Genomic DNA, 23,941 nt, shown 5'->3' on the forward strand with positions numbered 1-23,941 from the left:
ATATTTCATAAAATAGATCTGGTTGGTTTGGAGTTGATTTTTTTTTTTGCTTGTTTCCCTGAAAATATTCATTGCACTCTGATTTTTTAATCTTTTATTTGCTGAGGAGCACAGCTTCCCAACACACTGGAGAATTTTTTGATTGACTTGCAGACAGCTGGTCCCAATGCAATGCTGTTTAAAATGATTAAAATTATTGCAGAGACATATTCCTTTAGAAAATGTTACAGATTTTGCTCTTGGGAGTATTTTGCATGTCTGCATTTTTTGGATGCTTTGAGGGCAAAAAAACCTTTATGAAATAGAGTAAAGGCTATACTAACATGTAACACTTATTTTTGGCTGACATTACCAGCTTTGTGGCCAAGGTACCCAGGTGGCTAATTAAAGCAGGGAATTTAATGAAATAGTGTGATTTTCTATAGCTATCAGAGATGAAAGCACTGGAGGTTAGACAACACACACTATTGTAAAATAAAATCTGAATGCTACTCACTTGCAAAAACTTAGTGTTTAATATTCGTCTTAAAAATTTGAACTGAAGGAATTAAATGTCCTGTAGTTAGACTGCAAGATCAATTTGTGTGCTACTCCAGAAGAAGGAAAAGCTCCAAACATGGTTAAAGAGTAGGCATTAGAGTTATACTCATACCAGCAGGAACTAAGTGGCGCTACTGTTTTGCTGTTTAACTTCCTGCTGACCCAGGCTCTGGGTCTCCATGGCACTGATGTCTGTTTGCTGCAGAGACATTTCAGTTAAAAGATTAAATAGAATGAAAAGTGCATTTGAGGTAAGGGCATCTTGCTGTTTGCTCAGGAAGATTGATGGGCTCTAAGTCCTTTGGACTGGATGTCATAAGAGATAAAGCTGAAGGACTCCTTGAGGATGTTTTGTCTTTTCCTGTCATGCTTGGATCTGTGATACACCAAGTGTATCTAAATATTTAGCAGTCGTAGAGGATGGTTCTTCAGCAGCAGAGAAATCAGAGCTGCTGAAGTCTGGTGACTCCAGCACTGGCATTCTGAGGCCACTTTCCTCAACAAATTGTTGGATGCTGAGGAAAACAGAGGTGTTTGCTGTCGTTTAGAGTTTAAGTCTAGTGCCCAGTTGAGGTGCAAATTGATTACTGTGGAGCGTTCTGTGTGCTGAGAATATAAAAATTATCCCAAATCAGAAAGATTCAGGAAGAGGCTGATTTTTATGGAGTCTCATGTTTAAGGAGAATTAATATTCAATTAAGAGCAATGTTAATCAATGGTAGTCTAGGTAATCTAATTTAGTTAATCTAGGAATAACAAATTAATAAACTTAATGAGTTGTAGCTTCTAGAAGAGTTATGTTACTTTATATTATCTTTTTCTCTTCTTTAGGAGTGAGATAATGTCTAATGTACTAAAAGAATAAGATTTTATTTAGAATTATTTCTTTTTCCTGTGTTCATCTCTTCTTTATTAACTGCTACTATTGTGGGTATGTCATATTTATATGGCATGGGGTGTTTGCTGGATACTGCATATCCTCATATCTCTGATACTGAATTATCAAAAGAGTCAGGAGATGCCTAGGATGTCATCCTTTAATTTTTAATTCTGAAACAGAACAGAACTAATTTCCTTTTTTAATTTTTTAAATAATTATTTTGCACTATTCAAGGTATGTTTATATTCTAGCTCTGTTTTCAAGACAGTTTAGTTTCACTCTGAGTTCTTTTTTGTTCCTAAGCTGCTAGATATTCTATAAGAGTTGCTGACTGGCTTTAACCATAGGAACACAAACAAATGTAAATTTGTTATCTGAAAAACTGTCATTAATCCTACTTTTTAATGTTTGGCCAAGATGAAGCATCTGTGCAGAGAGTTAGTCATCTCTGCTGCTTTTCTTCTCTGCTTTGTTTCTTAAATATTTATGAGCTCACAACATAATTTCCTTAAGCCAAGTGTAGTGTTGGCACTATTTCAGTGTACTGTGGGCTTGGGTGCTTCAGAACTGGGTTGTAAGCTAGGTTTCTGTGAAATTTGTAAAATCACAAATGCAGCAGAGTGGTGGGTTTTAAATAGCTTGGGATGACTGTAATGTCTGGCTCAGAGGTTAAAGAATTAACCTGAAAGAGAATAGATAAATAATAATAATGATAACAAGATAATAAAATTAACCCAAAAAGAGAATAGATGCCTGACTTCAAAATGAAGTATAACAATGTGGAGAATGAGAGAGCTGTGGATTTCACCTTCTTGCTCTGGGGCAATTACACTACCAGAAAATGCTACATAAGCAGAAAATTATTAACTTGTGATGGTAAGAAGAATTCTATTGACCAGACCCCTAAAATATACACTTCAGATTTTAAAGGAATGTGTCTTAAGCAGTAGTCTTTTATTTATTTTATTCTGTCTAATGAATTTTCTGGTCTTTAAATTCAGGCAGTGTAGCAGAACAAATGAAATGAATTCCACATGATAAAAAGTAATGTAGACATAACTATGCATATCAGCATTATTACTAGTAAGCTATGTGAATATTTTATCATATATCCTCTATGGTCAAGACATATATTTTATCCTGACTGGGTACTGTTCCCAAATATTTTTCTATTTCTCATACATACTTTTTACTTATCCTAATCTTCTATTTTATTCAAAAGCATTTTAGAAACAGTAGAGCCACATGAAAACATAACAGAGCAAGCAACTCAAAAATTCTACTGGATTGTATTTGATATTTGCTATTTAAAAAAAAAAAAAAAAGCTGGTGGGAAATATGTTTTTGTACTTATTTGCTGCATTGAACTTCCCCAGTCTTTTAATGCAAGTCTAAAGAAAAATCCTCAGCTGGGCTTTTTAACTGTAGCATTTTCTGTTCATTTCCATAATGAACAGAAAACCAGTTCTGGCATAAAGAGAGTCTACCACAGAGCTTTCTTTTATTTCCTTCTCTTCAAGATTTTGCCTATCTCAGGCACCAGATGTTTTTCCTTTGCAGCTTTACCATGTTCTGCTTTTCAGTGTGGTATTAGAGAAGCTGAAATGGGAAGTTGTGTGAGGCACGGGTGATGAAAGAAGCAGCTAGCCTTGGCATAAATTGAGCTTCTTATAGAGATTAAATGCAAATGACTTTATCATTTACTCAACATGAGATTGGAAACCAATTTATGTTTTAACAGCACAAAGCCATATTGCACCACCAAAATTTCTGCCAAATGCATTTGTACATGAAGTTGTGGAAGTGTTTTTTTTCTGATATTCATTTTGGTTTTATGTTGAGTAAGTCTGTACTTACAATTATGAGACAGACTTATGACAGGGAACTGATTTTCACTTGGAGCTGCAAGAAAATTACCTATATTTCAACTAGTTGTCCATTTCTTTTCTTCCTGGGAAAGTTTATGGTACTTTTTTAAAAGTTGTCATTGTTTGGATTTTCACTAATGTGCTATACTTAGAAACTTTTACATGAAGTGTCTTTTAAGACTTTTTAATACCATGGCACATTTATTGATTGCAAATTGACTGTAATTTTTTGATCATTAATAAATAGTGAAAAAAACACTGGTAGGACAAAGAAACCAGTGATAGAAGTAAATATGGAATGACCCAGTTTCTTTAGCGTAATAAAATATGTGCAAGAAATGTATTATAGAACTTTTTCCACTGCTGCTGATGTGGAAGCAAAGGAGGGATTTTCAGTGATCCTTTTGGGCGTTGAATAATATTCTCCTCATTTGCCACAATAGGATTAGTGAGTAGATCTCATTAGGAATTTGCACGTGACTTTTATGTTTTAAAGATAAAAGGGAACAAATTCCTTCATGTCAAAGAAAGTCTGGAAAATAATATGTAAGAATTCAAGCAGGTAGGAAGTATTACTGCAAGGATATGTTTTCATTACCTGACAGAAAAAAATTAGTTTCCCTTCTTTATTAAAAAGGTGTATGCTAAATCTCAGAAATGCTTCTGGTAACTTCATTAATAACATCCACAATAAAAGATAATTAAAATTGAAACAATTAATTCTTTTTTATTAATACAGTCTTAACAAAAGAGAACATGTAAGGGTGGCAAAGATTGTTTCATTTCCTTAGGAATGGTTAATAAATTGATTTGTTGATTATCTTTTTTAGAAAGAAATCCCATTACAGCAAATGATAGATATGATCTTGTCATGTACAAAGCTATTTGTAAAGGCATCCTTTATTCTTCATGGCATATTTATGACCTGACCTACTCCATCACACTTTAATCCGCCTAAACACTGTATTTGTAGTCCAGCTTTTAAAAAATATAATTTCACAATGTACATTAGTCATCACTGTCACCTTCTGCTTCCTTTGATATTAACACTTGAAGCACCTATTAAAATTATTCCTGAATGCAGAGTGTGTAAGGGTTGTTGGATAATCTCCCTCTTTCAACAATTTTTCTGCATAGAGCTCAGAATATGTATGTGTTTTTGTGAGGAAATTATAAAAAGGGGGAAATCTTGTCAGCCCAAATAATTGCTCTACCACTCTATAATTGAAAGCTGTTTTGATATGCCATCTTGAAAACAAGATGAACTTTTATTGTTGCAACTGATGCTTGAAAACTTGTGTCTGTTGGAGAATCAATGTCCTGTGTTGTAGTCACAGAATTAATCTCTATTGCAAAGGAAGTGGTTGCAGTCATTAACACTAATGGGTGTGTGTGTGCAATTCTTAGACATATGAAGGACCAAAACAAGAAGGTTGCCAACCTGAAGCACAATCAGCAATTGGAGAAAAAGAAGAATGCACAGTTGTTGGAAGAAGTTCGTAGGCGAGAGGACAATATGACTGACAACTCTCAACATTTACAAGTGAGTTTATTTTTCAATTTTTTTTAAACCTATGTAAGAAAATACACTTCTGTTCCAGTGTGTGTGTTCCAGAGTGTGTAAAGAGTCTGTGCCCACAAAGAGCTGATGGTTCCTTCCTTTTCTACCAGAGGATGCACTGTTCACCTCAGTTGTATCCATGAAATATTTACTATTTAGTTAAGGAAAAAAAAAACCAATAGAATTTGAAGACCTCTGCACAGTTACTACATCAGCAACTCTTTTTTCTTACAGTTGGAAAGAAAAGGTTCAAGTATATAGCTTCTGTGCTTCAGATAGGCTTTGAACTTTATTCCTGGAGAATTTCTACAGTTTGCAAGTTACTGAGTTTGGTGGTTGAGAAATGAATGTTCTTAAACTGATCTGTTTAAGTGATGCATTACATACCAGGGAACTTGTATTCAAGGCCACAAATTTGATGCTTGACTTAAGAAGTACTCTGAGATCTGAGTGTGAAAAACCACGAAGAGAAGTGCTGATTTCTGTTGACAACATCAGTGTCTCCATGCCCGGTGTTTATAGGCAATTTACAGTGCAAAATATCAACTTTGCCTTGATCTGGTTAATATAATGTGTTTCTGGAAAATTTCCAGTGGATGGAATTTGACCCTCTCTTGCTTCATATGGTTGTATTTCTCATGTGTTCCTATATGCAAAATGGAAAAATTAACACCACATCTCTCTTTAGGCTTGTGTTGGTGAAGCTTTATGTCAGAATCAAGTTCAGGAAATGATACATTATTTATGCATCTGTGCAGTGTTACGTTTACTTTACAGCCTTGGTCATTACATACTGATTGCATCACCATGCATTCCACTACACAGGATAGAGCAATAAAAGCTTGTGAAGGATTTGGTCTGCCAGTTTGGTATATAAAAATAAAATTTCAGTGTTGAGCAGCTACTTGAAATTATAGTGGTTCAGTAAAGAGAATAAATTAAGTTTATTTTTCAGTATTTCTTTGGAAATGCATTATGGTGGGGTGATGACTGGAGAATAGAAGCCATTCTCAGGATCTTTGATGTAACTGCTGTACCTGGAGATTTCTACTCATGAGATGAGATTGGGTCTAGCAAATGGAGGGGGTGTGGCTGAATGGCTTGAATTGAGAAAGAAAATACCTGTCTGGTGTACAGTTCTTCTGTTCCATTCACTTCCTGTAAAGTATCTTTATATTAAGAACAGTTTGTGAAAAACAGTTAACCAAGAACATTTATTTCTTGTTACTATGCCTTAAAATGTCAATATTTTTAAATTATGTCCTTCAGCATATTACTTTCAGTAATATATATATTAGATAATATATTACATTCCCAGTAGTTGCAAGAAGAGCAGGAGAAAGGGAGCCTTGGTTGTCTGTGCTGCTGGATTGCTGGTAGGGGTGATCCTGCCTTCTCTGCCATACAGGCAATCAGCTGCTGTTATCAGTTTGCTGCTACAAACAGTTGTTGTATTTCCTCTGTCAAATACTTCCAGTTTCCTTGGCTTATTTCTTCTCAAGCATTTCTTAACACTGAAGAGTGCATGGAAGCTTGAGTTGCCCTGGGATTGCAAGATTTTGCGAGGTTTTGCTGCTCACAAAAACAATGTAGTGAATCTTGCAAATAAAGTAAATGCTGTGACATTGAATAGTCATGTCACAGTGCAGGTGACATGTCTGATGTACATTTATTCTGCTGATAGGAATGTATTTTTGTTAAAGTTTTCCACTGGTACAGTTTATTTGTTTTATATGTGTAAGGTAATTACAAATGCTAGGTGAGAGCATCAAGTCTTGCGATATGAATCTGATAAGCAGGTGATTGACTTGTTGAAAAGCCAAACAAATTCTAAAGCTCCAGTCAATTAGCCTTAGTATAGAAAGGAATCTTTTTCATAATTTTTAAAAGAAAACCTTTCTTTCTTCATGGAGTTTGCTTGTGTAAAAAGTAACAGCAGTGATCTAAGGATTTAAATGAGGCTGCATTTTTGGGGAGACAAATGCTGTGACACACGTGATATACTTTGAAAAAAATCTAGGAGTGCTATGCATCTGCTAATTAAAACCAGTATTAGGTAGTGTTTCAAGAAATGTTTAATTAACATCTTAGTAAACCATAGAGGCTTGACTACCTTTTCTTACTGCTCTTAATAACTTCTACTGCTTTTAGTAGAAACACTGCATTTATATGCATTTATAACACTAACTGCTTGTGTCTACAGTGTGCTTGTTACATTTGTGAATGATGTATTGAGCTGTTAGGGGAAAAGTGTATCCTAAAATTCTCTGGCCTGATGTAATGACTGTATTTGTTGGCTAGCTGTGATAAGCTGGCTGTTGGCTGGCTGTGATAAGCTCAGCCGAGAATTGAAGAGCAGTCAGTCTGGTCAAATTACATTTACTGCAGCCAAGTCTCAGTCCCTTTTGCAGAAGTAGTGGAAAAGATGAAATAAGAAAGTGGGTATGGTTGTCCATGGACTATCCAGGGGCTGCCCAGGGCAAACTGAGGCAATCAAGTGCCACCCTTCCTGTACAGCTCACACAGGGGCTGAAGCTGAACCATTCAGCTGTTTCTGATGGCTGTGCAGAGGTGCAGAAGGCTGTAGTTTCTTGGAAGCTTCAATAGTATGTGCTAGTTCCTGAGGCTTGTAGCAATCTTTTCAGGTAAAAGCCTCTCAAAGCTGGTTCTTGTGCCAGTGTCAGTGCTTGCAGGGCAAGTTTGAGTCTCTGTGGCCCCATCCCAAGCGCTCCAGGGCCACTGCTGTGATGGAGAGTGCTCTGGGATGCCTGGGGAGGGAATTCACTTTGGTCTGCCTATCACCTGTAATTGTGAGTGATGCTTCAGGTGTGGTTTTGAGGGGTTCTTTGGATCACTGTAAAATTGGAAACATCAGGAAGCCAGATTAATTCTTGAGAATGAAGAATAGTTGTGAGGTTTTCTGTTTTTTCCTAACACAAATCAAGGGCAGACCTGTGCAAATCTTGCCAGACATGATGGTCATATATTACACAAAGCATCACAGCAGGAGAGCTGAACCTTGAACACTTTATCATGAATTTCTTTGAGAATGGTGTATCTAACATGCCGTCATTTTTCTCTCGTTTTTTGGTCTGTCTTTAAAATGATAAGCCTTTTTGAGAAACACTGAGCTAAGAAAGATACAGATACTATGTTATAGGTTTGTGCATAATTCTTCAGGTTTCTACAGGATCTTGAAACCTTAGAGATGTGAGACTTGTTTATTCCCTGAGATTATTTTTTTTCTTGATTCTTGTGTGGAACATGTTTCTTCCAGTAACACTGGTACCTCAGTAGAATTGGGAAAGGAAACGTTTGCATAACATTGAGAACTTCAATGCATTTGGTTTTGATTCTGATTTTCAAATCTGCTGTAATAACAACAAAAAAGTAATTTTCTTTCTCTAGAGTAAGCAATGAGGGTGCAATAAGAATATTCCCATGTGTCTCATAGCCTCGAAGGGAATTGAATGTACACTTTTGTCTGATTATGCTTTTCATAGATGTAGTGTATCAATAAGTGATCTAAGTCTAGAAACACTTCTTTGTGGAAATCTTATGCAAAGTGTCCAATACATATGTGTCACAAAAAAAAGTTCAGGGATGAACCTGAAAAAAAAGTTTAATAAATTTAATACTCTATTCTGCCTGATCTGCAGCTTCTGGGTGTTTCTCCTGCTTTTTTCCAGTTGATCTGCTGGCAAAGTTCTTGACTCTCCTTATGTTTTAAATGTTTGGGTAATTTGTCACAATTCTCTTTGAGGTACCTTGGGTTTTCTTTGGCTGGAAGTCCACATGCGGAAAAGAGATATTTCACTAACAAAATTGTTTTTGAGTGAGACAATGTGTAGTTCTCATTGATTTCAAATATCATATACAGGCAGCTTGATCAATGGTTTATGCCTGCAGTACTGTAGAACAGATTGTGTACACATGTACATTTTCCAGGTGTAAATACCTCACTTTTTAAGCAGAGTTCACTTGTCAGTCATGCTTTTTCATGGGGCGTAGTGAGGCAAGGCAAGAGTTCCAGTTTTCCAATGGCTCTGTACTGGCTGTAAATGTAGTCTTAAGTAATGAATAAAACATGATCAGGAGGAAGTCCTCTCAAAAGAGATAAGAAAACTGGCTAGTTAATATTGCTGCTTTCTGATTCTTGCCATGTGAATATCTGTGATGTCTTAATCACTGAAAATAGCTCCCAAGAGGTTTCGCAGCTAGTCAGCCTGAATCCTTAACCCTGGATTTGTTTCTTTGTCACTGTGTGCTTTACCATATAATCCTCAGTTCCATAATAGCTCTAAAAATACAAAATGTACCCAAGACATTGCACATTGCTGTCTGTTATTTCTGTGCCTTATAATATAGCATGGCCTAAACAAGGGGTATATCTGACTTTACTATGAATTTGCTATGACTTCTCTTTATGCAGTGTATTTCCTACTGCATTGTTTCAAAAGCTTTGATACTATAATATAAATAAAAAGAGGAAGCTAGGGAATGAGATGAAGTCTTGCAAACAAAAATGAACAGAGCAGTGTAATCAGTTCAGAGACAGAGGAAGCAGTCCTGACTGCTATGCAGACAGGCATTAGTGTATGGAGCTGACACAAGGCAGGAGAGAATTCATTGCATAAACACACAGCTTTGTATTAGTAGTGCTGAAATTCATATGCACTGACAAAACACAACCTTTTAAGAGGTTAAAATCATGAGCTATTGTATTAAAAGTAAAATCTAATTTAAGCATCTGTCCCAAAGTGGACCAATACCTTTCTGCACAGCTTTAATAATTCTCAGTGTTTAATAATTCTCAGGGTTCTGTATGTTTCTGTCTTTAAAAGGTTGGCAATTTTTGTGGGGAAAGACAGAGGTGAGATAGGGATTTTACCTGTTTACACCACTCCTGTGATTTCCATGATGTGCCTGTGTGAATTGTAAGTTGTGGTCTAGCTCTGATGTGTAGAATTGCAGAATTGCTCAATACCTCCCATTCTGTAGTGGGCAGAGGATGAGGGGAACGAGGTGACCTCTCTTGATTTTCCTTTCTTAATAATATGAGCCATCAGAACACACAGATGAGATGTATTGTAGACAGACTTTTGAAATATGCTAAGAGACAGGAGGAAGATGAGCTATGAACTGCAATGCTTGTGAAGGTCTTCCTTCTCCCTAAGATTTCTGCTGTCAGACAGGAATATTTTGAAACAAAAGCTGTGGTTTTTTTTTTGTTTTTTTTTTTTTTTTTTTGTAAGTATGCATAAGAGTCAGCTGCACCAAGTCCTTCAGTTGTTGTCTAAGATATTTGTTGGAGCCAGTTCAGTGGCAAATTCAGAAGGTGGGGCAAGCAACAGTGAGAACTAAGTTCTCCCTTAAAAGTACCCATGGCCTTGTTTGGGGAAAATGCAGAATAGAAATTAATTTATATTATGGTTGTAATGAGTTAAAAACTTAATTTTACCAAGACTTTTCTTAAACTTTTTATTAAAGCAGAAGTGTAATGATGCATCTGACGTTTAAGATTCAGGACTGTGATCATCTTGTGTTATAGATGTCCTCTTTACTATTGCAGCCCATACAGAAATAATTTCAGCAACCATTTTATTTCCAAAGTTTTGCACTAAATTTTTTGTTTCTTTTTCTAAATGGGTATATTTGTATATACCCATTTTCAAGCTGTTGCAAGTACTGTTTAACAAGTGAGTTAATTTCAAGTGCAAGTAAGCAATTTTTGAAATGTTTTTGGCTAAGTCCTCACTATATAGTCTATTATGTTAATGAATGAACATATGAAAAAAAGTGAAAGTATTTTATGCCAGTTTTCTCTAACTTATCTACGTAATTCTCTTCATTTTAATGCCTTAAAACTAGCATATGATATTGTATGATCTTATTTTATGTATGTTTTATACTACAGTTTCTTTGGGGACTGTAATGTTTTGTATTTGAGTGGTTAAGCTGAAGTTTAGTCAATTTGTAAGAAAATCAGTGTTCATGTATGTATCAGTTAGTTCCACCCTTATAAAGCAAGAGTTATGTACTAGAAAATGGGGAGAACTCAGCAAAGTGCACAATTGTGAGCAGTAGTGGTGTGTTCATGGGTACTTCAGCATTCTCTCCTTCTCTGTTTGTAGGTGGATTTTGCCAAGGTAGAGTGTAGGAGAAACTACAAGTTCAAAAATGTCCAGCCTTCAGCAAAGTGTATAGCATATTATAAGCATCACACAATTTTTTTTTTCTACTAAATATCTAGGAAAAAGGCAGGAATTGCATTTTCTTGAAGTGGTTGTTTTCATGGAGCTGAACATACATTTTTAATAGATATTTAATAAAAGTCTTTTCTGTACTCATTGATAATGAATCTATAAAAACCCCACAAGTGTAGTAGTGGAGACTAGGCAATAAGGAAAAAAATGAGTAAAGCTGTGATGCTGTAGTGCAATGTATTAAAAAATTATTACCATATTAGAAATGCATACTTACAAATCTCAGGATAATCCACTCAAACACATGTAATACAATTGAAGACACAGTTAGTGCACTTATCTTCAGATTTCCAACATAATATAAATATAAATTCAGATCGTAAACATGGATGGACAGTTAGGAATTTTCCTTCCTTGGCCTGTGGAAGTTCCTTATGCTGTGGATAAATTCCATATGTGTTACTGAAACGTGTGTTGAACTTCAGCCAGTAGTTTAAGATTATGTTGAAGGAAATATTTCTAAAAGGTTTCAGATGAAGGATGGTACTTGAGAATGTACAGAGGGCAGGAAGGTTGATTGTTAGGTCTGAGGATCAATACCAGAAGTGGGTTTTTTGGGGGGATTTACTTTGACATTTGTTTTCATTGTGCAGTGTAATCCCCAGAAGCCAAAACCACTCCTGTTATAAAATGTCCCTGTAGACAATAAGTGAAAATCTCACTTGCAGACCAATTTCTACTAGAACCAGAGCCCCTTAACTTTTTTTTTTTCTTTGTCATAATTGATGAGTTGTCAGAAGTGGTGGGTTGATAGAAATCCTGCAGTGTTCTGTGCTGTGTTGGTCTAACCACATATAATATGAAAAAAAATATAGTGGGCAAAGCATTATCAGCAAAACTCTCCTATGCAGTTGTCATATCCTTTCTTTTGACTAGTGTGTTCCATTATATGAGTAAGTGTACAATAACATAATTTTTATTCTTAGAAATATCACAATCTATTAATTTTGGGGTTTTATGTAAGCACACAGTATAATATATATAATGTATAAATTTTAGTACACTTTTTGCATTATTACAAAGACTTGTAGGGCATCCCATATCAGACAGTCTGAGAAAGTCTGAATACTTTCTCATTTTTCTCATTTTCTACAGTTAAGCCAGAAACTTAATGTTTTTCAGTATTGTCTATATAATGTTAATTTCCTGGCTTTAGTTACCCAGGAATAAAACCTGGACTTGCTGATTTGCGGTTACTTAGAAATCTGTGAACTGCAACTATTGACAAGTATTTTATGTTTAAATTAATTCAATTATTTCTACTATGTGCTTTAATATGTTTTGTTAGTTGAAAAGAGGATATGTGGCAAGGCACTGGAAGGGAACATTGTTGTTGGAAACAACAAAATTGCAACAATAGGAAACAGAAGAAAATTTCATGTGATACAATTTTCTTTTCTCCCCCTCAATATGTAATAACTCACACATGCAGGACTCCTGTAGTCTCCAGGGGGCAATTGCATTCACATGCATCAAAAGAAATAGTTCAGTTAAACCAACTCTCCCTACCCAGCAATAATTACCACAGGTTTACACTGAGATATAGTTGCAAAAGGTTAGTCAGTAGGGCATCTGCAAATCAAGTTATATGTCAACTCTACATCAATAACCTCATTATATTAGATGTTAGTATTTCAGCACATGACTGTCCAATATAGCATTGCACATATAGCTCATTTTTAGCTTTTACATTGAGTTACAGCTCATCTAATACGTTACTAAATTATGTATTTAAACACTCTATATGATATAAATTATAATCAATGACAAAAGCAATGATTTATATTGAAATTCTACAAAGTGAAATTGCAATAAAATGTCTGACCCTATTTGTGTAGCTGCTTTCAATATAAGATGAATATAGGATGTTTAACCCTGTAGTATAAAAGAAGTGTATAGGCAATTGGTATTAGCACAGATTTTCCAATTGAGACATTGTTTATAAATGTTACCTATAGATATATAGTGAAAGCTGTTTTCCTATATATAAAGAAGCAAAAAAGGTAGATATGTTCTAAAAGTACAACCAGTTACCTAACTTCTGTGCAAACTTCCTCCATATTCTTCCTCATATTTGTAGTTTATCCACAAGCTATAACATTTTTGCTGAACGCTTGATAGGCTGGAAGAAAATATAAAATATATAAGCTTTTCAAAAACCTTCTTGTGGTCTGCATCAAGCTCAGATTTCTACCTAGTTCAGTAATTTGGTTTTGCATTTACCTGGTTTAGTAACCAGTAAGATCTGCTGCTGCTGTTTGTCACTCTCCATAGATCATTTTCAAGTCTGGTGAGCAACAAAAGTTCTGCTTGAGTAAATCTAAGTAGAACTATTTTGGTTGGTTTTTAATAAGCCAGATTTATACTTATCTCTCATTATGAGTATTCTGTAATAGCCTTATACATTATTACTTATGGACTCTCTTGTGTACAGACTGGAAAGAGAGGGAAGGCAAAACACCTTCATATATAGTCCTGTCCTACCTTGGAAACTATTATTATTTATTGTAACCCCATCTTTGCTCTGAGAAGCTTTTGTGTGAGAGACAAAAAATCTCTTTCAGTAGAAAAGTCGAGGGCCAAATATCATTGTGAGGTAAAAAAAAAAAATAAGAATAAATACTGGTGTTAAATTAAGAACTGCTGAACTTGGCAAAAAAAAAGAAAAAAAAAAGAAAAGCTTTATTAATAGATCTCAGAGTATCTTGAAGAATAGACTTGTCAGTAATATACTGAATGAAACTGAGGCATGAGAAATAAAGGTTGTGTGCAAGGTGTCCCAGATGTGTGATGGAACCATTAAGGAGCACAGACTTTGTCTGTCCAATATTTCCTTGACTTGTCTGAACTGTTGACTCAGAATATTTTACTCATGATACTAAAAATGTTGCTAATGAATTGTTACTGATTGAGGTACTTAGTGCAGGTGAAGTTGATACAGTTTTTAGTCCAGTGAGAGATCAAAAGTTTGTGTTTAGGACATGAAAGACAAGGGAAATCACATACCATATTAATTATTTTGCAATTTAGTGGTCTATTGATTCTCAGAGGAGGGTGAATAATAGCTGCACATGAAGAAATAGGAGTACTGATATTTGCAGTTGAGAAGCAGCTGTCTTTTTAAGCAGAATTGTCAAGATAATCAGATAATTCAACAACAAACACTGCAGTGCAATATATTTAATGTTATAGAAGGCTCTTCTTTCAAGTTACAGCAAGGGTCCTTAACAAGCATTTCTTTGATCCATTACTTCTGTTTATAGTTTTCCATTTCTCCTTTTCCTCGGCAAAGTCTGCTTAGCTTTCTGCATCTGTCAAAGACTCCTCTACAAACACCTTGGAGAAAGCTTGACAGGTTTGGGATATTGTTGAATACCAATCTTTTCACTAAATAAATGTCTTAATACAATTAGACCTTTTTTCTATGACACCTTTAAAAATTGTAAATAGGGGTAAAAAGTAACTTATTTTAAAATAGTAGTCCAATGTAGATGAGCTATAAAAATGAATCTGAAAAATCACAACGATGCACAGAATAGGGATTTTTTTTCATACTGCCTTTTAAAAAATACATTTTGAGTTATTCTTTGTATTTCTATGACATTTTAGTGACATGAATTAGAAATGCCTTTTCTAATTCATTTGTTCTTTATTGGAGTAAAGTTTTATTGAGCAATATTATTTGGCATCAGGTAGTTACGTTTCTTTTCACAGTTGCATATTGGCATAATGAAAGAAGCATTTTACACCTCCTCTTTAGCTGTCACATACCTTTGTCATATTGAGAACTACCATAATTTAACCATCCAGAAGTTACTTCAGAGATAAAAGCCAGGTGTTTGTGATCCCCTCCTTGTCTTTGTTTTTTTAAACTTCAAAGGGACGTTATAACAATGTGAATAGTGTGTCACATGAGTGCTATAGTCTCTTCATTTTGAAGAAAGAATTTTGTGTGTTCCTGCACATGGAGTGAATTCCTGGCTCTACTAAAGTTAATGCAATTTTTGCTGCTGCCTTGTCAGACAAAGATTTCTCACATGAAGAAAAAATAATTAAAAAAACCCTGTACAGACAAAAAATAAACTTAAAAGGTCATTGAGAAAGCAGATCTCCAGTAAAAATGGAAACAGTCCATTGTCATTCATCATTTACATCTGATCTGTTGATGGGAATTGTAATTTGTGAGAAAGTCCTTCAGCTCTAAGTCTTGTCAAAATTGGTTTTTCTGTCTGGGTGTTCTTTTATAAGAACATTTGGCTGCCAAGTCCTAGCAAATATAATTATTTCTCTTAATACAGACATTAGAAAAGATTGCTCAGAGGTTGTCTGGCTCTTGTGCTTTCAACATAGGCTTTGATCTTTTATACATGATAGCTTTGTTAACCTTTTCTTATGAAACTGATAAACACTAAAATAATTAGTGTTATAACAGGATAACTAACAACTTGAACTCCCCTTTGGTCTCTTTTTTTCTCAGTTTGAAGTAAGTGCTTCACAAGAATACTAGAAATCTATCATATAAAACATCACCTAGTGGATTCCTGCATTGAAACCTTTGCTGTGAACACATTAACTGGATAGCTGGATGAAGGTGTCCTAAATCCATTCTGGTGGATATGAATTATAAGCTATGCTTAGCTGGCTAACATAAGCTAACTTGTGTATTGCTGGTGCTCTAAGATGCTCTATTCCAATTTTCAACTGCAAATTGCATTTCTTTTCTTATCTAATTGATCTCTGTCTGGTGGGCAGTGACAGGATGTGAGGGAATGGCCTGAAGTTGTGTCAGGGAAGGTTTAGGTTGGATATTAGAAAAAGGTTCTTCTTGGCTGGGAGCTGAACAGGCTCCCCAGGGCAGTGGTCACAGCCCCAAGGCTGTCAGAGTTCAAGAGGTGTTTGGACAATGCTCTCAGGTGCACACTGTGATTCTTGGGGATGGTCCTGTGCAGGGCCAGGACCGGACTCTTAGATACTTATGGGTCCCTTCCAACTCAGCATATTTAGGAATCTGTGATTCTGTACCTGTTAAATTAAAACACAAATTATCCAGTGGACAGTCAAATGAAATCATGTATCTCGCATCCTGAAAATGTTGTTTAAGAGTTAAAAGGGAAAATTTCATGTAATTGTTCTCCTGGGTGATTCCACAAATTGTGATTTCCCTGTTCTTTGTGCTTTGTGTGGTACTTTCAGAAGCCAGGACATGATAACAGACATGTGAAGATTTTTGAAGAACATTTATTTCTGTCACTTCCCAGTGCAGAATTACCCTGCTGTAGCACTCTCCTGGTCATGACAGCAGCAGCAGGGACCGTACACATGCTGGTGCTGGTGGTGGCAGTGAGGAGGCTGCAGCTGGGCTCGGTGGGGCTCCAGGGACAGCACAGGGGTGGGAGTGGACAGGGGCTGAGCTGGACGGAGGCCCAGGGCCGGGCTGGGAAGACCCCAGGAGGTGCCATTGGAGCCAGTGGCAATGCCAGCAGCAATGTCATTCCTCCTCCCTCTGAGAGGGCTGGCTGTGGAGTGACCCCTTGGCCATGGGGCCAAGCGAGCTCTTCAGGGGCCTGTCCAGAGCCGGGGCAGCATGGTGGCAGGGACAGAGCTCAGGGCAGCCTGTGGGGCAGCTGGGGTCTGAGGCTGCCACTGAGATCCACCCAGCACACCGAGGAGCCCTGGGGGCAGGGGGCAGCTGCTGAGGGAGCAGGGCCCTGTGGAGAGGGGACACAGGCAGTCAGGCATGGCTCACGGGGCAGCTGTCCCTCAGGGACCGAGGCACGAGGCCATCCAGGCCAGGCTGAGCCCTCACCAGGGGTGCAGGCCCACAGGGCCTCCCTCAGTGTGGGCTCACACAGGGCTGGACGCTGGCACCAGGGTCTGCCCACGGTCCTGTGATGGATGGGGCCCAAGGGCCGTCGGGGAACGCGGGCAGGAGCTCCAGGAGGTGAGACCAGAGGCTGCCATGTATCCACAGGTCCATTCAAGAGATTGAATTCTGACAACCAAGGGCTGACCTCTGCCCAGGGACAGGCATGGAGGTGGTAAACCTGCATCTGTATTATGTACACAGGGTCGTTCACCTTACAGTTGGTTTCACACAGAAATCTAAAAAAATCCAAATAAAAATAAGAATAGGAATCCTTCAGTCTGTGAGGGAGCAGTGCTGAAAGTCAAAGACTTTCTGGAGCCTCTGTACCTCCTTTGCTCTATCTCCACTCTTGGTATTTTAACCAAGCAGAGCTTACCAGAAAAATATCCTGTACTGTTGAGTTTCATCTCAATGGGAAGCATCACTGAAATACAAAGCAAAAACCTCAAGATCAAAAGGGCAATGTTTTACATAAAACCAGTGTTTTAACTTAAAATAGTTGAGTAGTAGTCATTCAGTTAAAACATTTTAAATTCAGTATTACTATGTAGTATATTTGTTTTCCTTATCTTTTACAATGAAGAGGTATTTGGGTTAGTATTGCTACATGAAAGTTCTGAGAAAGGAAGAAGTTTTAATGGGTAGTCTAGACATCTCTTTGGTGCACATATGTTAAATTCTGCTCCACTGGTTTTACCAATGTGCAGTGACCATTTCTTTGTTTGTTCTCTAAGATATGGATAATGCAAGTATAAACCTGTGTTATCTAGCTAGGTTCTGAAGGTCTTGGTGTGTCTGATAGAGTGTGTGTTTTGTTTTGTCATCTGTTTTCTTAATTTTTCCCCCTCAAATTTATTGTTCCCCAAACTAGTTCTCGAGTATAAAACATGAGGCCAGATGTTTCAAGTAGTGATTGAAAGCCAGTAATTCAGGCAGAATATAACTATAGCATTTGTGCTTTAAAGGAAAGTGTAATCAGTAATAAACTCAGTGAGCGAGTAAATGTTTTTCAAAATCTTAAAATATTGAAAAATAGCTCAGTATTTGCATGAAAATTTGAGATATTTAGCACTGAATATGTATTCCCAAGGGGAAAAAAAAACCCCTTTTTCACTACCTTTTTTTAATGTAATTGAACAAAATCTAGTCATAATATGAATATGTCAGCTATAGTATGAATCCAGAAGGAATCTTACAAATTATGTAGACTACTGTTAATGTAGAAGTTTGTGTTTGTTTCTGGAAAGTACTTCACAGGATTAATATTTGAAATATGAACCAATGGAAGTCTGCTTAAGGGAACATGCATTTTCTGAGACATTTAGTCTTAGTCACATTCAGCATCCATTTTGCTGTTACACATCAAAAATCTTTAAAAAAGACAGTCAAAGGAGTAAAATCTTTACAGGCATCATGAAGGCTATTTAAAGAAAATTATATTGGCTCAGAGGAAATGGATACCACCTATCATAAACTGCTTTAATAAGACCAAACGGAAACCAGCACAATTAAACAGCAGGATAAAGGAAGCTATCAAAAAACCAAAAAACAAAACCAACTTTCTCAAAACTGAAATTTGTCTAGTTGAAAAAAACAAAACAATCATAAAACCTGACAAGTAAAAAAAGCCCAAATTGGCCGACCTTGAAATGCATGGAGAACAATAAGGAATAAGTAATGAAATGCACTCAAACTGGTCATTTTCAAATGTGTCAGAAGGTGGAAGCCAGCCAGAGAATCTCTAGAGCCAAAGATAATCAAGGCATATAAAGAGTTCTTTCAGAAAATGGGGTCATGAGGTCAAAAAAATGAAAGATATTTCTTGTTCTGGTGTTCAAAGAAAAAGAACTTGGTAGGTTCTGCTTCTAGAGCTCCTTTTCCCAGGTGAAGTATTGCAAGATGTATCTCACAGTGAGGTGACAGCAGAAGATGCTGCACAACAATTACTAAAATTAACAATGCTGTCATCATAGGATCTGAGGATAATTCAGGTTGAAAGGTACCACCAAGTTCAAACTCTTGTTAAATGTAGGGAGAGTTTGTAGTCAGGCCAAGTTCCTCTCAATACCAAGCAGTTTTCATGCTAACCTTCTTGAAAATTAAATGTGAAATTTGAGAATTTCTAACTTGCCCAATGTGACATCTCTTTCTAAAAAGAGTTCCATATAAGTTTTCGAAAACTGCCTCCACATGTGATATCATTATTGGAAAAATCAAGAAAAATTGTTTTTTAAAAAGTAGAATTAGTGGGCATTTGACCAACTAATTTACCTATATAATATGTTGATAAAGAAGCCCACTGCTTTTCCAAAAAAATTAAGTCATTCCTCCTCATAAGTTTACAAGTCATTATATTTTTCAGAAGTCCCATATGAATATAGGCATTGAGACTTTGTCATGTTTTTTAAATGCCTGGAAAAGAGTGAATAGTTTAAAGAAATAAAGCAGCATCAACTTGAAGACCAAGGATTGCTTCTTAGTTGTGCTTCCTTGCAAACTCAGGGCACTGGATAGTATTTGAAAAACAGACCCCATAAGAGAAAGTTAAAACAAAAATGACAACTGTTGTAGAATGAGAAAGACATTATGATATGAAGCCATGTAATCATGTTACTAAATGCAGTACTGATGGCTAAAATTTTAAATGTCACTGGGAAAAGTTTAGTGAAAAAGGTTTTCTTAAGAAAAGAACATTTTGGCTCATTTATGATGGTAGGAGGAATTCTGTGGGTTTGCATGGTTTTGACCTTAAACCTGCAAAAATATGTTGGATTTGGCAATGTTTCACTTGGAGTTTTGGCTTTCTTCAAGCCCAGAAGTCAAAGAAACATTTGGGATGTGAACCAAAGCCAAAGAAAAGGTTTGGATGAACCATACATTCCATGACAGCCAAGTTTCACACAACTCTAATTTTTCCCTTTTCTTTGTTTCTTTACACTTTTTTCCAGAGCTGCTTTTTTGTTTCCGAGTCTTAATAGATAGGAATCTCTGTACCCAGTAAAAGCATTTTTACAGTCCATGCATAAGGAGATGAGAAGGGAGAACTCAGAAGGTTTTGTCTCCCATTTTTGTATTACAGCAGAATTTGAAGAAAAATATTGCACCTGAAATGATACGATGTCCTCATGTCCATTTTGGGAATATTTTTTAGTGGAAGTGATAATGTTAGATACTTAGCCTTCCTTGTGCGTGTTTCAGATTACAAAATGACATAATTAAGACATCCAAAACACTGAGGGGTTTAAGAAAAGGATATAGTTTTGTTTCTTTTTACCACTTATTAACAAGTATCTCTTAAATCTGGTCATGTAAATACTTTCCATGTAGACAGACATGCCTCACCAGTAAATGGTGCCTGTTCTGCATCTCATTTGGATCTCGTGAAGCTGTGGGATACGATACGTTCAAGCTGCTGATCTGAGAAGTGTCTCAAATCCATGGTCTTTATATGCACATCAGACACTACACATATGGTAAATGATAAACATACCATATGGGATTTGGGAAGTTAAGACTATCGAATTCCTATCCCATTATTTTTTTTACATTGTATGGTCAAATCAAAAACATATTATTCTTCACATTATTAAGGGGTTATGTTTGTGGCCCCATTTATAAGGTTACAAACTGATCATGCTTTAAGCTTTTCTTTGGCCTAGAAATTTTCCTGGTTACACTCAGGTTGTCATTTGAAAAAAAAGAAAAGAAAGGGGGTGGGTAGTGTTTGTGAAGTTTGCAGAGTTCGGCCAATTTTTGAGTTACACTTTTGAAAAGTTCACATGTAACCTTAGCCAAATATTACAGCTCAAAACAGCTGAGCTTAAGGTTAACTTTGAAAACTTAGTTTTCCAGAATTTTATTGTGTGTATTGTGAAGGTGTTATCTGGAAAAAATAGTTTCAGACCTGACAGTGTGGTGACTATATGTGCACTTTCACGATACTTTTATTTTTTGTGTTGGCTTTGTGACTGGAACAATTTAGTATCCTCAGCTGAACTATCAAATGTTTATCTAAAAAATGATAAATTTTGTACATCTTTCACTTACTTTCAGATGGCAAAATTATTTTCATCTTCAAAGAAAGAAGATTGAAATTAGTTTTTCTGTTGAAGAGTTTCCCAAAACTGTATTTTGTCAAAGAAATGTGAATTTACATTAAGTTTATAATTAATCTTGGAACTCTACTATTTCTTAAGCAACGATTTACCTTCAATTCATTAAACAGAAATTGGAAAAGCAGTTTTAACACAGTAAAATATGGCAATAGGAACCTGTGGGTAAGAGGGGAGGAGCAAGAAAACAAAAGTGTGTGAAAAGTGTGTCAGTAATCGCAGGGAGGGAGAAAGATTTTTGTTCCTTTTAATGCTGCATAATCAGCCTTGTGCTACCTGGAAAGCAAGAGCTGTGTCCTGAATGCATCAGAGTACAGCTACTTTTGTGTTCTCTTCCCATGTTAAGTCAATAACTGAAACAGGTTAGGGGTAGAGACTCTTTCATGCTAAATGTCTGTGGTTGAAAACTGTAGTTCACTGTAGACTTCCCCCCACCTGTTTTGTTGTTTTGTTTCATTTTGAAGATATGTGCAGAATGTCCCAGTAGGTTTCTGCTATAACTAAGAATAAACAAGCTGGAATTATGTTCCCTTTGATGTCTCTATCTTTTGTTTTCTAGATTAATTTTTCATCGTGAGATGTGTGCAGTTTGTAAGCAGCAGGAATAGGGCTGGGTAAAGCTTGTTACTTGTGGGATGTGTAGTTATTTCTTTCCATGAAGATGTAACAGGTTTTTCTTCTAGAAGGTGTCATGTTGATGCTGAGGAATGTGTGTAAAAAGATTTTATTCCTCCCTTATTTTATGTTCTTCACAGTATCCTTTTCTCCAGGGACAGGCAGCAGAGAGAAGGTTCTGTCTGTATGTTGCCTTTATGTAGATTCTTAAACATGTGAAAAGCTTCTGCATTCCTGTACTGACACTTTGGATGTTTGGACAGTTTGGTCCAGACATTTCATCAGTGAGGGTACTCCCTGAAAACTTCCCAGGAAAAAAGAGTCAGACATGTCATACTGTAGCACTGGGGGAAGTGGCATAAAAGTTTCTGGAGATGGAATACTAGAAATACATGGGAGCTGTATGAAATATCAGGCTACCAACATAGAGAATTCTAAAATTATTTCTTTTTTAACTTATTGTAAACAATGAAAATGTCTGTTTGTTTGGGAAGCAATAGTTAGGGCACCAGTACAAACCTGCAGCTTTTGATGGTGGGCTGAATTCTGTGCAGTGTACTTAGCTAAGAAATTCAGCAGCTGAATAGAAGGAACAGAAATGACATTATGAATTCCCACTTCATATACCATGACCTGATCTCATCACTTGAGCTGGGACTGAAGAACATTGTGTATAAGCTATATTTTTTCTCATTGTACTTATTAGTAAAAGGTACAATAGCATGTTAGAAAGGAGATAGAGGTTTGTTTGTAGGGTGGGTGAGACTGTATACCAGACCTGATTCCTTAATCTGAAAACCTTTGGACCAAAAAATTATATGGATGAGAGCCACAAGACTTCCACCTTGGAATATCAAAAGTGGGGAGGTAGAAGATGGGCTCTTGATTTTGTTTACCAAATAGGAAATGACTCCATCTCTAGGGGTTCTCTGAATCTGCTTTATCCATGGAACTGGCATATAAATCAGTCTCATCATTTTAACTGGTTCTTTTCCTTGCCAGCCAGGGATTCAGATTATCCAGCTGTGTTCCTACTGCAAAGCACTCTTATCAGTTGTGTAATGAAACCCGGTCACGAGAACTTGATTTAACCTATCCACTATAGATGTGGCTCAAGAGTCACAGTCAGGAGACCCATTTCACATACAGCCAAACTGTGCCTTAGGATTAAAAAAAAAATAAGCATGTATAAATCTTTTCAAGACCGTCAACTTAAACAAGGAAACTCTTATAACTAAAGAATTAAGCATCTCCTGCTCTCAGTGAGCACACATTTGGACCTGAACCTTAACTGAGTTATGTTTGAATCCATTGCAATTTTCCCTTCAAAATGAAAGAACAACACAATTAGTCCTTTCGTTATGCAAAACAGGAACATCTAGGAAATATGTTAACATGAAAAATTATCTGGTGACAACAGAAGCAGCAGTAAAACTAATCTAGAAGGAATGGTACTCTTATACAATGTTTTGGAGAGATCTGCACCAAAATAATTGTTGAGAATTTTCTCATAGCCTGTAAGAAATGTAAAATTAATTTTTAAATTAAATTCAGGAAAGCTATAGTTTGTAGAATGACCCCAAGACTGAAAAAATGATCCATTTCTTTCTGCAGGAGTCTTAAATTGATACTGTTTGAGGGCAGGAAAATTACCAGGCAAAAGCTATAAATGTGGAAGGAAGCTGGAATATGTAGGGAAGGTGTTCTTAGGCTGCAAAAGTGAAATGAAGGTGCGTGATACTGCCCTGTCCCAGAACTTCTGGAGTTGTTCAATGCTCAGGCAATGCCTAGGTGAGGAGGATGTGCTTTAAGTGCTCTGTGGGTACATTGAGCCTGTTGCTCAATTACTTCAGACTTAGGTAGTAGAAGATTAATATAATATATTTAAGACCCCTGTTTTATAACTTTGAGCATACTACCAGTTAGCACTATACTTTCTGAAACACTAATGAAATACGTACAAAAATATGCACAAATTTTAGAAAATCTGTGCCTGCAGGAAAGACCTAAAAATGTTATGCTTGAATCTTTTTAAGAGTCTGTGAAATAAATTTAGTTTTCATAGAGATTTTAATTTTTTTTTTAAATTTAAACTTTTAAATCTGAACAAAAGCCTTACACTTTTGTACCTCAAGAAGAATTGATGTAATTTTCTGTTTTTCTCCCCCAGCCCCCCCAACCATATCCTGAACAGGAAAAAAAACTTCATTATGTACATCACCAATTGCTTGTA

General features: G+C 36.3%; 1 protein-coding gene across 1 annotated transcript in view; it reads left to right on the plus strand.

Moving 5' to 3' along the window:
* The window catches only part of ERC2 (ELKS/RAB6-interacting/CAST family member 2), a 283,564-nt gene that overhangs the window by 161,614 nt on the left and 98,009 nt on the right, over positions 1-23,941 (plus strand). The window contains exon 15 of the mRNA XM_041462495.1: positions 4,696-4,831. Within this exon, the coding sequence (XP_041318429.1) occupies positions 4,696-4,831 (136 nt within the window). The remainder of the gene's footprint in view (positions 1-4,695; positions 4,832-23,941) is intronic.

Source organism: Pyrgilauda ruficollis, unplaced genomic scaffold, assembly GCF_017590135.1.
Source record: "Pyrgilauda ruficollis isolate IOZ18807 unplaced genomic scaffold, ASM1759013v1 scaffold10, whole genome shotgun sequence".
NCBI classification, from domain to species: Eukaryota; Metazoa; Chordata; class Aves; order Passeriformes; family Passeridae; genus Pyrgilauda; species Pyrgilauda ruficollis.